At 45.9% G+C, this 13,820-nt stretch overlaps 1 protein-coding gene across 4 annotated transcripts in view; it reads right to left on the minus strand.

Annotated features, from left to right (window-relative positions):
- Positions 1-13,820, minus strand: part of Dpp6 (dipeptidyl peptidase like 6) — a 945,197-nt gene that overhangs the window by 662,188 nt on the left and 269,189 nt on the right. Inside the window, exon 1 of one of the 4 annotated variants that reach the window (XM_074060172.1) lies at positions 903-7,814. The exons of the other annotated variants lie outside the window; for them this stretch is intronic. Coding sequence (XP_073916273.1) covers positions 903-950 — 48 coding nt within the window. The 5' untranslated portion in view covers positions 951-7,814. Of the gene's footprint in view, positions 1-902; positions 7,815-13,820 lie in introns of those variants that run through there. 4 annotated transcript variants of the gene reach the window in all.

Consider the following 13,820-nt stretch of genomic DNA (forward strand, 5'->3'; position numbering starts at 1 on the left):
AGAGCGAACATGGGTATACTTATTTCATTTCTTTTGGGTGTACACACAGAGGCAATGGTCAATCTATTTTTAGTGTTTTGAGGAACCTGTTCTCCCTAATGGCCGTACTAATTTACATTCCCACCAGCAGTGTATAAGAATTCCTTTTTCTCCAGGTCCTTGCCAGCATTTAGTTTTCTTTTGATAACAGCCATTCTAACTGGGGTGAGATGGAATTGCACTGTAGTTTTGATTTATATTTCCCTGATGGCTAATGACTTTGAACATTTTATAGGTACTTGTTGGTCATTATTCATTCCGTGATTGTCAAGGGCAGAGCCTAGACAACTCTTTAGGAGGACAGATTCCACCTTCCACCAGGACCCTCTCCCCCGAAGAGTGTAATTGTTCCTCTCTGTGCTGCTGTTTACATATGCCACGTAAGTCTCAGCATGAGCATGTAGGCAGGTTCCAAGAGGGCTGGCATCCCCCAAATAGACCTTACAGTCCAAGTGTAGGGAAAGGTCACATGAGTCATGAGTAGATTTCTAATGGGAAAGAGTAGGGAGACATCCCCAAGAAGAAGGTGACCTTAAGGAAGCCTGTAGTAATGACCTCAGAAGTAAGCACCCCTTGACCATAATACATTTCAAACTTCCTCAAGTCACATAGCACAAACCCATCTTTGCTACCATCGAGTGTCACTTTCTATACTGAACTAGAACACAGATAGATATGTTCCCTTCGCGCTTAGCACCTGCTTTGAAAGCACATCTGAATGGGAGTTTGGCATGCGTCTAGTAGCAAGTCTACCATATATTATTCTCTTCAGACAGTCCAAAGTTATTACATGGCCCCTAACCTAGTCTAATTTTCATTCCCACCCAACTGAACCCCAACACTGATCATGACCCAAGGCTTACCTTCCCCGGAAGCCTTTGCAGTCCTCTCCACCGGAATGACTGCTCCATCCTCTGACTTCTGATGACACAGGTGGCAGGAGAGAGACAGAGATATGGGTGACTGCCACAGACCCATTCTGCTAGGAGCTGGCTGGTTTATATCTGTTGCTTTGGTATCATTATGAAGAATACGTCCAGTATCAAAAGTGCTCCAATTGTCAGAACAAGAACTGCTTGGCTCCCCAGGGGACAAATTGAGGCAGTCATAGGTCAGAGTCACAAATACTGAGGCTGCTGCAGACACATTCCTCCTTCACACACAGAGCTCAGAAGATGGAGTTCCCTGCTGTGTCCTGCTCTCTGCTCTGGTGTTGCCTGTTTGGACTTCAACAGTTGATCAAGGTCTGGATGATGCTACACAGCCAAAGCTGTACTACTCAAGCTACCATCAAGCTTGGCTTCCCTACATTTTCCCACATTTAAAAATTACCCTAAGTCACAACTCTGAATTCTGATTTCTCAGAATCTTGACTGCTGCATTTGCAACAATTGCTAACTCTGAGGGACCACTCGTGCACCTGTGTCACAGTGCAGGACCGAAAAGCAGAGCAAAGGCATGGACAGAGGGCTCAGGGTGGGTAGGGAGTACTGTGGCTATTCAGGGGATTAGGGAGCCTGATAAGAGGGCAGGGACTCCCACCAGATTGTCAGAGAAGCCACAGGTCCCCTGACCACAATCCCATCTGACCCTCTAGCCTCTGCTCACACTCCCCTGCATTTCCCTGGACCTATTCTCTATTCTCTGAGCAGGGCTCCTGCTATCTCCTCAGGCCACACTATTCTGTCATCCACCATCATCCTATGCTCACCCTGGTCGCCCACTCTGACACCTCTACAATCCTTGCAGGGAAAGCATCAGGCTCTACCCACCTGGCCCCTAGGAGTTTTCCACACTGAACTTCTCCCTTCAACAGCTGTGACTCTTCATTTGCTTAGGATTTCAGTTTCTCAAGGGCTTCTGAGGTAGCCACTGAAGAATGAAGGCCATCTGTCACCTCTTCTAACCTCCATGGAGCTATGGCACCACATGCCCCTCACTTTGTCATCGGGGTTTAAGAGTGAGCCTCTCAGGAAGGCTGGGGGCCTGCAGAGGTGAGACAGGCCCTGTACAGGAGAACAGGAACCTGTGTTCATGGACTCTGGAATTCCCCTCTGTGGTTTGAATTTTAAAAAGAAAGAAAATTGCTCTTAAAAATCTACAATCATTTGGAAGGAAAATAAAATAGGGTTTGTTTTATAAATCATTTGGGGTGAATTTCTTTCTCCCAAATTAAATTCTAAAACCAGGTGGCTTTCTCTGATCCCCATCCTTTTCATGTTCTTCCATGTGTCATGCGAAAGCCCAGTTGCCATGGCAACCACTTATTATTTTTCAGGAATTGGCTAGATATTTTAGCAACAAGAAAAGGCCTTAAATCTTCCCAGCTCCAGAGGGTCTTCGTTTGGATCTTACAGTGGTTTCTAATTTTTACAGTTCTTTAACTAAGCACTTGCAGCAGCTTTATCAGGCCAGCTCACCCACAGCTTTGTCGCTGAGCACTGAGGGATTATTCCAGAGATTTGATGCTCACATGTCTCATTTACAAGAGGCTTTTAAAATGTTCTGACATTTTGGAATCTTGCTCTGTCTTCAGGGTGGGAGATAATGTAGGTTTAATGATGGTTAAAAATGGTGCTTCTGGGTGTGGGTGGGAGCATATGTGCACCAAAGTTTGAAAGAATTGCAACGTAAATTAAGAAAGAATTTATTCTTTTGGGAGGAGGGCAATACTTGGGTTTGAACTCAGGGCCTTGGGTTTGCTAGGCAGGAGCTCTACCACTTGAGCCATGCCCCTCCCAGGCCTTTCTTGTTTCAGTTATTTTTCAGCTAGAATCTTGCATTTTTATCTCAGTTGGCCTGGAGCACTATCATCTTATGTATTTATGCCTCCCAGGTATTTGGGACTACAGGTGGTAGCCACAATACCCAGTCTCAAGAGTTTATTCTTTAAATAGTCTGTCTTTGAACATTTTTTCATTGCATTTATCATATTCCTGGCATTGTGCTAGAATTTCTGAAGGATTCAAGAAAAGCAGATACCAGTATCTCCTGCCTTCAGCTGACTTAATATCTGGTCACAAAAAAGTAAACTTAACTATTAGGATGACCACAATATAGAGAGACAACATAGCATCGTGTTTGAGGCATCTTTCCAGATACATTACATACAGGTGAGATAGGAAGGATGAAGCTGTCACTGGCTGAAGCACCTGAGCAGGAGAGGAAGCAGCTTCTGCAGCTAAGGTTTTGTAAAGATTGAGTAGCAGGATGATTAAGTCTACAGTGCTGCTAGGGATGTCAACAGGGGCATCGACCCTCCTCCTTGAGGCATTTTTAAAAGGGGAGCATTTTCCAGTTGCCCCGGTGAGTGAGGTTCTACTGGCTTTGAGGGCAGTGGTCAAGACGGTGCCATCCTGTGGTTGTGAGCAGCCACTCTGAGAGGCCCTGGGATTCCCCTGCCCTGCAGAGTCATAAACTGTGACATCTGCATGGAATGACACCGAGGGCTTCTACAAGATGACAAGTAAAGGGCCTGGGACTCAGGACCCCAGGGCCTAGGACAGGTCAGGGTGTAGCTAGCAGCAGGTTCCTCACCCTCTGCACCTGTCCAGGTGGTGTCTGTCTGGGTGGTGTCTGTCCAGTGGCATCTGTCTAGATGGTGTCTGTCTGGGTGGTGTCTACATGGGTGGTATCTGTCCAGTAGTGTCTGTCCTGGTGGGGTGATGATGTCTGTCTAGTGGCATCTATCTCGGTGTGTGCTGTAATTGCAGCACAGCCAGCCACACAGGGAGCTGCTTTCAGCCCAGGAGCATGGATTCCTTATAAACAGGAAACAGTTGAAGAGACTTTAAGTCACCTCAGTTATACTTCCTAGCCATGAGGTGAGTGCTTTTCCTCCACCATGCCCTACCACCTCACCAGAGACAGAGGTGGTTCATGGACTGAACCCCCAATCCTGTGAGCAAAGTAAACCTACTCTTTCTAAGTTGATTATCTTGGGTGATTGTTACTGTCATGGAACGTGACTGACACAGGTCCTCTGCATGCCTGTACCACCCTGGGCCCTGGACATCTCTCTCTCCGTTGAAGTCAGCAGCATGTACACTCACCTGCTCACCTCCAGGGGCCTGCCCCCTGTTTTCTAAGATAATCTCTGGAAAATCTGATAAAAAACAGCCCACTACTAGAGCACAGAAATGGGTTTTGTGTTAGCCTATTTCCATAGGACCTTGTAGAAACCCAAAGTATTAACCAATTCAAAAGACCATGTCAAGTTGAAGAGGTGATTAATGAGATGACTCACATTTGAGTTTATCCTAATACAAACTGTTTTCCTAGATCATATACATTTATATCTTTGTTCCCTTCCCATCCCTCTGATGTGGCAAAAGCCAGGGAAGGGAGAGGAAGAAACATGTAGGAAGTGTCAGATCAGCATATCTACACAACTAAACGAAAGAGCTGACATGAGTAGGACTATATTTTAAAAGCTCATTCCTTTAAAATTATGAAATACAAAATTCCTATTTCAGATGCAAAACAATAATACTTGTGTATATTTGTAATAATTATAAAATGAGCCTAGTGAAGCACTCGATGCCCATGCTCTCTACCATCCCCACCCCCTTTCCTATACCACAGCACTGGGGGTCAGTCCATGACAGCTGGCCAGTGGTGAGGTGGCAGGGCTTGGTGAAGCCTAATACCATTTCTAACTAACATGCAGCCTAAGGTTGGTCTGCACCTTTTCATTCTATGTCTTTATCCTTTACCTCCATCAATAAGCGTAACTGTCCTGTGTGGCTGAAATTTGAGCTGGACAGTGTCAATGTATACATGTGACATAGGTTTTAATGCAAAGACAGGCACCTGAAAATTCCCCGTGTGGATCAAAATATTTAGCTCATCTTGCTGGGCACCAGTGGCTCACGCCTATAATCCTAGCTACCTGGGAAGCTGAGACCAGGAGGGTTGCGATTCAAGGTCAGCCTGGACAAATAGTTTGCAAGAACTTATCTCCAAAACAGCCAGAGCAAAATGGACTGGAGGTGTGGCTCAAGTGGTAGAGTGCCTGCTTTGCAAGTGCAAGGCCCTGAGATCAACTGCCAAAAACAACAACAAAAAAGTTAGCTCAATTGTTCAATTGCTACATAGTGTTCCATTTTATGAATATATTGCTGTGTACTTACAAATTCTTCTGTTGACAAACTAATTAAATTACTTAATTTTCTGTTATTCTAAATAGTATTTCTATGCATTCATTTTTCTCATGCATGTCAGAGATCACGCAGGATACACACCTGGAAAGGGAATTACTGGGTCTAGTATATAAACAATTGCAACTCTACTAGAAACTTCTAAATTGCTTTCGAGTGGTTTTACCAACCTAGTCTACCACCACCAAAACAAATGAGCAGAACTTTCTCCATTTATAAAAGTGTAGATGCTGAAAACCTTTGGTTTGGGCCTCATTGTTTTCATGTTCCTTTCCCTGCTCCAGAAAGGCTGAGCCTCTTTGCTAAGTTGACAGACCTGCCTGGCTTCCAAAAGTGGGATGTGTTTTCCCTTTTCCTATTCCCAAAAAAGCTGTTTGTCTATTAGTTATTGATTTCTCTTCTTCCTCTTGCTTCCTCTTTGTACTTTTCTGAGCCTACTTGTTTAAGACACTATCACATTACAAGTCTGTGGGGATCATCTATATTTTCTTCTGATGTTTTATTTTTGGTGGTACTGAGGTTTGAACTTGGGGCTTTGAGCTATTTTATTACTTGATAACTCCAGCCCTTTTTGCTCTAGTTATTTTGGAGATGGAGTCTTGCCTTCTGCCCAGGCCACCTGACCTACAATCTTCTTACATCCCATAGGAACGTCACCCACTGACCATGGCTCAGACCTAGGCATGGGCTGGTCTGCGGCTTTTCATGTTCTTTTCTCCATGCTGAGCTGATCAGACCAGAGAAAGAAAGTCATTGCCCTTGAATTCCTCACCATAGTTCTCAGAAAGGTCACCCAGGTGAGTAAGTACTGGCTTCAGGCTGTGTAAATTTACATCGGACTCACTGCAACTTAATTAACAACTCTGTGTACAACAGAAAAGCAAAATCTAAACTTGTAAAAAAAGAGCCTGTCAATGACCCATAAAATCTAGGTAGGCAATCACCCACTCTCTCCAACATGTTCTGTTGGGGTAGACAGATGGTATGGGAAACAAAGACCCCACTCTGTTCCATGGACCTCAGTGCAGAGAGGTCAATTCGTCCCAGATGCTAAGTCCGGGAGCTTTTCATGAGCCCAGGGAATCAATCCTGCCTTTATTGATGAAGGCTTCTTTGGGTGGGCAGCCCAGCCAGGGCATCCACTTAGCATGGCTAGGCCTCAGGCCAGGGTTCTTATTTGATACAATGTAAACAAACCTTGAGAAGCAAGTGATTGTCTGAGAGACAGCCCCCTCATAAAGACCCTGAGATGAGGTGCAGAATTGAAGGGAAAAAAAGGGGTGCAGGACTGATGCCCTTTGGTCCTGCCCATTTGCCATGGTGTAAGAATCCTTCTGTTGACACAAGGAGTCATTTTCTGCAGGCTGGCAGTTGCTTTTCTTCTAGAGCCTGGCTGCAACTTCTGCAGTGCCCTGAAACAAAATCTAGCCAGTAAGCTCTGCCCTCTGCTGTCCATACTGACGAAAGACAAGCCCTGTTTTTCACACCTCCAGCTGCATGGCAACCAAGCGTGCACGTAGGTGGAAGGCTCTACCTATGAACGGATGATATTTGTTTGCCCAAGATCTCAAGGGATTGAGGTTTTGGGTTAATTTTGCTAGCTGGGTTTTTCCTGGCCATGCACAGGGGAGTTGAAGGCAGTGGTAAATCTTCTTTGACCCCAGCACCCTGGCTTTGGTTGAGAGACCCTCAACCAAATGTGGCTTGGATGAGGTCCTAGCATGGCATGGGGACACTGTGCAGACCAGGCAGGAAGTGTAATGACACGTGCAAAGGAGATGAACTTGGGTGACTGTGGGAACAAGCTCAGGAGTGGGAGCAGGACTGGCCGCCTTGTCCATTACCCAGCAGGTCATGGGCATCGCAGCTCATTGCATAGGTCCCAGCATTCCTCCATGTTTGGAAGCTACTAGAAAGTCTCTGTCTCTGCCTGTCTCAGTCTGGCAAAGCCTGGGCAGTCAGTCGCAGCTGGAGGACAAAGACGTGATACTGATGTTGGATCCTGGGGAGGACAGAAGGCACGGGTTCAGAATCAGGAAGACTGGGTTCTCAGCCAGCTTCCCCCTCTCACTAACTGGGAGGCCTCCCCACTCACTTCTTCTCTCTCAGACTCACGGTCCCTCTTTGTAAAATGAGGATATTAAAGCCATCACACAAGCTGATGATAGAGACGGACTACGATGCCCAGTACACAGGAGGCCAAGGGCACGCCTTTCCTCTCCCCTTTCCCAAGCAACCCTCAGGTCAATTCCAGCAGTGACAAATGCACCCAGTGGGCTGAGGCTGTGGCTCAGTGGTACAGCACTGGCCTGGCGTGCTCAGGACCCCGAGTTCCATCCCCGGGGCACCCTCCCCATGCAATCAGTGTGTCACTTGCTTGATGGGGTCACCTTGTGAATGCCAGCCGACTGTTAGTGTGCTCTACTTCATGAACGTCTCTGAAAGATCTCTTAACTTTTATCAGCAAAATGGTAACATGCACATATAGGATAAGCTGTTATTTTATACTCTGTATCATTCTTTTTTAAATTAATTTTCATTAGGATATATTCATTGTAGAGGGGGGTTCACTGTGACAATTCTGAATAAGCTTATATTGCACATTGGTTAAATCACCCCACTGTCTCCCCCACTAGACTCCCTCCCTGCCCCACTTAAAGCAATCACAAGAGGCTTCTTGTTCAATTTCATGTAACTATATGAAGTCCATCCACCATATTCCCTCACCTTCATCTCCTTCATTGACCCTCACCCTCCCACTAGTACCCCCTCATATCCACTACACCTATTTTACAGTCCTGCCTTTCGTTATTAATATCTAAGTCGATGTTCAAAGGGTGTCTCAATGTGTCCCCACTGTGAGAACACTTTACTTTGGTTCATTCAACCCCTTCCATTATTCTCCCTCCCTCCTTCCCTTCCACCCCCCAATTTTCAACAGCTTTCAGTACACATCCTTACATCCTCTACCCTCACAGATGTTATGTTTTACGATATTGTTGATGCTCCCTCTTTCTCTTCCCCTTTCTCTACTATGTCATTCTTGATTGTCTGTAGATTAAAGCAAGTGTATTCTTAACACTTACGTAGCTCAGGCTCTATGATCTTTATAAAGTCAGTTCATTCACCAATTTTAACAGTTTGGCCCATAAATCATTTACTTATTAGGAACTGTTTGATCAACAACTACACTTTCTAAAAGCCTCAATTAACTAAATTATTTAAAGAATTCTATATGCTGCCTGTTTTATGTATGTATGCATGAATGTGTGTATTCATTGACTGACTGACTGACTGATTGATTGATTGATTGGAGGTACTGGGGTTTGAAATTAGAGCTTGTGCTTGCTAGGCAGGTGCTCTACCACATAAGTCAGACCCATAACCCCTTTTTGGTTTTTTTTTGGCTTTACCTATTTTTTGGATAGGGTGTTACATCTTTGCCCAGGGTTGTCACCAGACCCTGATTCTCCTACCTCTGCTTCCTGGGTAGCTGGGTTTAGAGTAGTAAACTACCACACCTGATCCTATGCTGCTAATTTTTTAAATTTTCTGTTCATCAGAAAGAAGGCCTTGCCTAAAGTAGATTTTATGGAAGAAATGGACATAGCTGTTTTTCATAAAATTTTGCATGCCCACCCTACAATCTGTGCCATTCAGGAAAAATAAATCTTAGAGAAGCAAATGTAAGAGATAAAGAAAATTTGAATGTGTGAATATCAAATCTGAGCACCCGCTTACTAGCATGTCAACAGCTAGCATGTCACACAAAACACCTCAAACTGTTCTAGGACCTATCTGGCACTGGTGGTTTAAGCCTAGAATCCTAGCTACTTGGGAGGCTGAAACCAGGAGGATCCTGGCTCTAGGCCTGCCCAGGAAAACAGTCTTGAGACCTCATCTCCAAAATAACTAGACTAAAAATGGGTGGGGGTGTGGGTCAAGCTGTAGAGCACCTTCCACACCAATTTTAACAGTTTGGCCCATAAATCATAAACCAAATATGGCACCAAATTCTGCTGGTTTCACTCAACCTTGAAAGTCTCTTACCCCCACCTCCTTCTTTCCAGCAATGCTACTATTCTTTGGAAAACAGAGAGGGCAAGTTGAAACCCACCCAGAGACCTTGCAGAGGGAAGCATTTGTATGTTGTGAAGTTTCTTCCAGCTTCAGAGGTAACTACAGTCACACTGGCAAGGTGTTCTCCCTGGACTTCCCGATCCTTTGGCCAAACACCTGTGGTCCCTTTTCCAGGCTGAAGTTAGAATAATTAAAACAAACACAGCCAAAACAAAACCAAAAGCAAACCTAACGAAAACCTTCCATGTGTCTCGTGTGCCAGCTTCAAATTTTCCCATGACTTTCCCTCACCCTGACAAAGGTCATCTGGGTGTGAAGCCCCACCAGCAGCCCCCAGGACTCCTACCCATCCCTGGAGACTCATTTCTAAGCACATACTTTTCTTCAGGTCCCTTATTGTCCAAGACACTGTGGGCTCTTTCTACATGGCTGAGACTTTGAAGGCGTTGTCACCATGACCTTTGATGATTTCTCCTCCTCCTCAAGTTGCTCCTTTAATCTTTCAAGAAGCATCGCAGGCACTCAGGCTCCCTGACATCCTTGAGACTGAACTGAGTGTCTGTCCTCTGCTCCTCCAGGGCCCTTTGCACACTCCACCAGGTAATGATAGGCTAAGGTAGTGTGCTCAACTCAAAACAAGAGCTGCTTTATTTATGGAGTGCCATACTGAATCCCAGCTCTTCTAAGGAGATTCATACAGGGATTTTAAGCCAAATGGATGAAGCCACAAGTTTTCCTAAGACTTAATGGAATATAAATTTCTCATCTCAACCCTCCAGCCCCACGCTGCCCAGTGTGGGCGTCACTAGCCACATGTGGTTATTTATATTTCAAACAAAGCTGAAATAAAATTTAGAATTCAGTTCCTAAATTTTGCACCAACCACATTTCAAGTGCTCACTGGTGTGACTGAGTTGAACAGTACGCACTAGAACATTTCTCCCTTAGTGGCATAGACCCAAGTCAGACAGTAGTTCCCACCACACTGAAGGGCTCAACCTAAGGCATCCGTCCTGCACTGGGCCACTGTGAAGTGTGTTGAATATGAGTGGATCAAACGTCTCCACAGAGTCCCTAATAGCTTTCCGCACCCGGGCGAAGGGCCGTTGCAATCTTACAATGTACACCCATGCTCCAACTCACACTTCTCCTGAGCTAAACTGTGCCAACCTTTGAAGGCCCTCAAGATCCCTCCTCTGGAGCTCAGCTACCTCTTCCTTTCTTAGCGGCACCTCCTATCAGGGTGCCTGCAGGTGGGACTGTCCACACATGTGTGGATCTGGCCCAAGAGAAGGCCTACAGTGAGGGGACTTATCTACTGAACTGCACTGTGGCAGGTACTTATTTCAATGCCCATGAAAGTATTAAGGTAAGGTGGAGGTGAAAGTGTGGGTCTCTAACTTCAAAAATATGGACATTCCAGGGATGCTAAGGTCGATGGGGGTACCAGGACGAATTTTTAGAAATACAAAACACAGATCCAGTCCTGAGGCCCTCATGCTAGCAAGTCAGAAGAAACTCTCAGTCTCTGGACTCCTGAACCCCAGGGCAGCAGGGTTCTGGAACCAAGCGACAGACAGGTCTATTTACTCCATGGACCCGGTTCTAATTTGTGCCCTTTCTCATCTTGCCATGACTGTTAATTTGCCTACAAATACTGGTCTTGGGGAGGGTGATAGGATAGACGGTGTAAGCATTTACTTAGGGGAGCACTGCAGGGGCCTGGCCTGTGCTTCCCCAGCTAGTGAGAATGGTGCAGAGGAAAAGAAGGGCTCCATGCCACCGTGTCCTGTTTGCCTTGGCCCACCTTGTTTTTTCTCACCCATGGGCATGACAGGAATGGAACTCAGGGGGCTTTTTATTCACTCTCTTTGGTGGCCAGTGATGGGAGCCCCTGCTCCCTCCCCTGTGCCCTCAAAGCCTTTGCCCCTTCATTTTCTATTTCTGCCTCACTGCCTTTGCTCTAAATGGCAGAGTTGCTCTGGTTGCTGCCACTCACCACGAGAACTATGACTGAAGGCGAATGGCAGGAATGGTGGGGTTACTGTGTCACAGCGTCACTGTGTGAAGTTAATGCAGGAACAGTCATGCATCCAGAAGTCAAGACAAGAGAGGGGGATGGTCTTTCTGGAAACTTTATGGAAGGGTGGCTTTTGAGAACAAGTTCCGGAGGTGACGCTGTGCACTTGGAGAATCATTTTTTCCTGACAGACCTTCAGTCCCCAGACAGACCCCTCCTGTCCCCAGGGTAGGCTCAGGATGCAGACCTTGAAAATATGACTGAGTCCAAGTAGTGAAGGCATGTGACCAATGAGGGATCCTCAGAAGCCCTAAATGTGATGTCACACAGAGACACTGAGAAAGAGCAGGCTGTCTTCCCTTCTTACTGTGAACTGTAATGTTGCATACACGGACACAGCAGTGGATGCCTTTGCTGTCTGAGATTGACTCCAATGCAAAGGAAAGCCACCTCAGAGTGCAGGAGATGGACGGACAGAACACACATTCACGACATGTGCCCTTTTACCTGGATTCCACTGCAGTCACATAATCTGTGGCCTCTAGTCACTGCTTTGTGTAAAACATTTTGAAATATTGTCAGCCACTTAAAGCCAAAAGAGAAGTGACCAGTCTGTGTGCCATGAACAATGAAGAGGAGTGGGCTGGATTCGAGGAAGGCGATGTCCTCTTATTTGATAATGGAGAGATCCATTTGGGAGTCACCTGGGTCACGGCAGGGATGTGCTGTGATGATCTCGGCAATGGTGGGAAGGTGAGCAGCATGGGTAGATGCCCAGCAGCAAGACCGGGAGGCACTGCATGGTGAACAGTGGCACAGGAGTGACACTGTTGTCCCCCACCCAGACAGGGCTCTCCCTGTCTGCTCTGCCATCACACAACACAGAAGCTGTGCACTTGGGCATGAATAGCAGCTCAGTCCTGAGTTAGGAGCCAAGAGAAGTTCCAAGGGAGCTTGAGACATGGGGTTGGGGACACCTGTACAGGGGAATGGAGATGGTACTGACCTAATAAGAACTAAGGACCCAGTGACCATCTGCACTGCAAATGTCCCATCACAGCAGAGTGCCACATGAACTCATAGGTGTCAGAGGGGCAGGTCATCATGGGAAGGAGTAAGACATGCTTTGGTCTTTGAAAGATCCATGTAATTTTAAGGTAGAGAAGGTGGAAACCACGTCTAGTTATCGACAGGTCAGAACAGCTTAGCAAGAACTGGGAATGCCTAGTCAAGTCAATGATAGTTTGCTTTCATAGAGCTTTTTAATGAAGTCAGATAGGAACATTTGGGGTTCATCATTTGAAGAGGCTTTAAAATTGCCTTATTAGCACTGTACTAATATGCCCTGGTGAAAATAATTCCCAAAATGGAAAATCCTCTCCCTGTCTCATGAAGTTGATGCTTTATTTCAGGGACAGAAATTCAACAAAGATCTGATTTTCCTGAAGCTGACCTCAGGTGCACAGGGCATTGCTTGCCTCTGTGCAGCCCACTCTCCACACTGTGCTTCCCCACTCTGGACAGCCCAGGGCCTGGAGTGCTTCTTGAGTCATGGTAACTCTTGGACCCTTTCTTCAGCTCTCTGGTACACCTGATCTCTGTAATCCACTCCTGGAGCCTTCCCTGGGCGTGTTGTTTATCAGTCACTGACATGATTTTCTTTCTCTCTCTTCTTTATTAGTGTTTCACATTGACTTCCTTCTTATGTGACTGGAGAGCAGACTGCTTGTTTCTACAGCTGCCTGGCAAATTACCACGCAAGGCTGACTGATCTCTGACCACCACGTGCCCACCGTAAGACCCTTCACCTCTTGGGCTACCAGCTCTGGTCTGGGGTCACACCAGACTTTTTTGGCTTATCTTCTTAATGCATGTGTGGTTAACTCATCCTTGGTCTGTGGACAACTCACTCCCTCAGTTTTCATTCCTCAAATTTGGGTCTATAAAATACTTGCTGTGCTTAACTCCAGCTTACACCTGCTTTCATAAACCCAGTTCTGCTGGAACACTGCCAACTCGTTCACAAGATAACTGTGGCGTTTTTGCATCACAACCACAGAGTGAAGAAGTGATGGCACAGACCATAGGGTCCACAAAGCCAAAAGCATTTACCACAATAATCTTCCCAGAAAAAAGTATGTAAGTCCTTAAGCTAGACTGATGCTCTGGAAGTCAGTTTTGTCTCTCTTGCTACTAGTTTTATTGATGATTTTCTGTTTCAGCAAACAGGAAGGGCACACATGTTAAAAAAAATAATCCAATAAATGTGTACTTTTTACCAATTTTGTCTCTATCTTCAACATGTAATTGATCTATGTTTCTGTCTCAAACACTAGGGACTTCGGCAACAAATGAAGCCACCTTCTTGTGTTCAGAAACTCTGACCTAGTGGGAATGTAGGGCTTGTGAAGGAATGGCCTTGGGGGGCACAAACCTTGGCGGGGGCTACTGCTTAGCACAAGAGCAGAGGAGGGCGCCTCCCCTCCTTACCTCCAACACCTGCCTTACAGAGAAAGTGACCT

The sequence above is a fragment of the Castor canadensis genome, chromosome 2, assembly GCF_047511655.1.
Source record: "Castor canadensis chromosome 2, mCasCan1.hap1v2, whole genome shotgun sequence".
Lineage (NCBI taxonomy): Eukaryota > Metazoa > Chordata > Mammalia > Rodentia > Castoridae > Castor > Castor canadensis.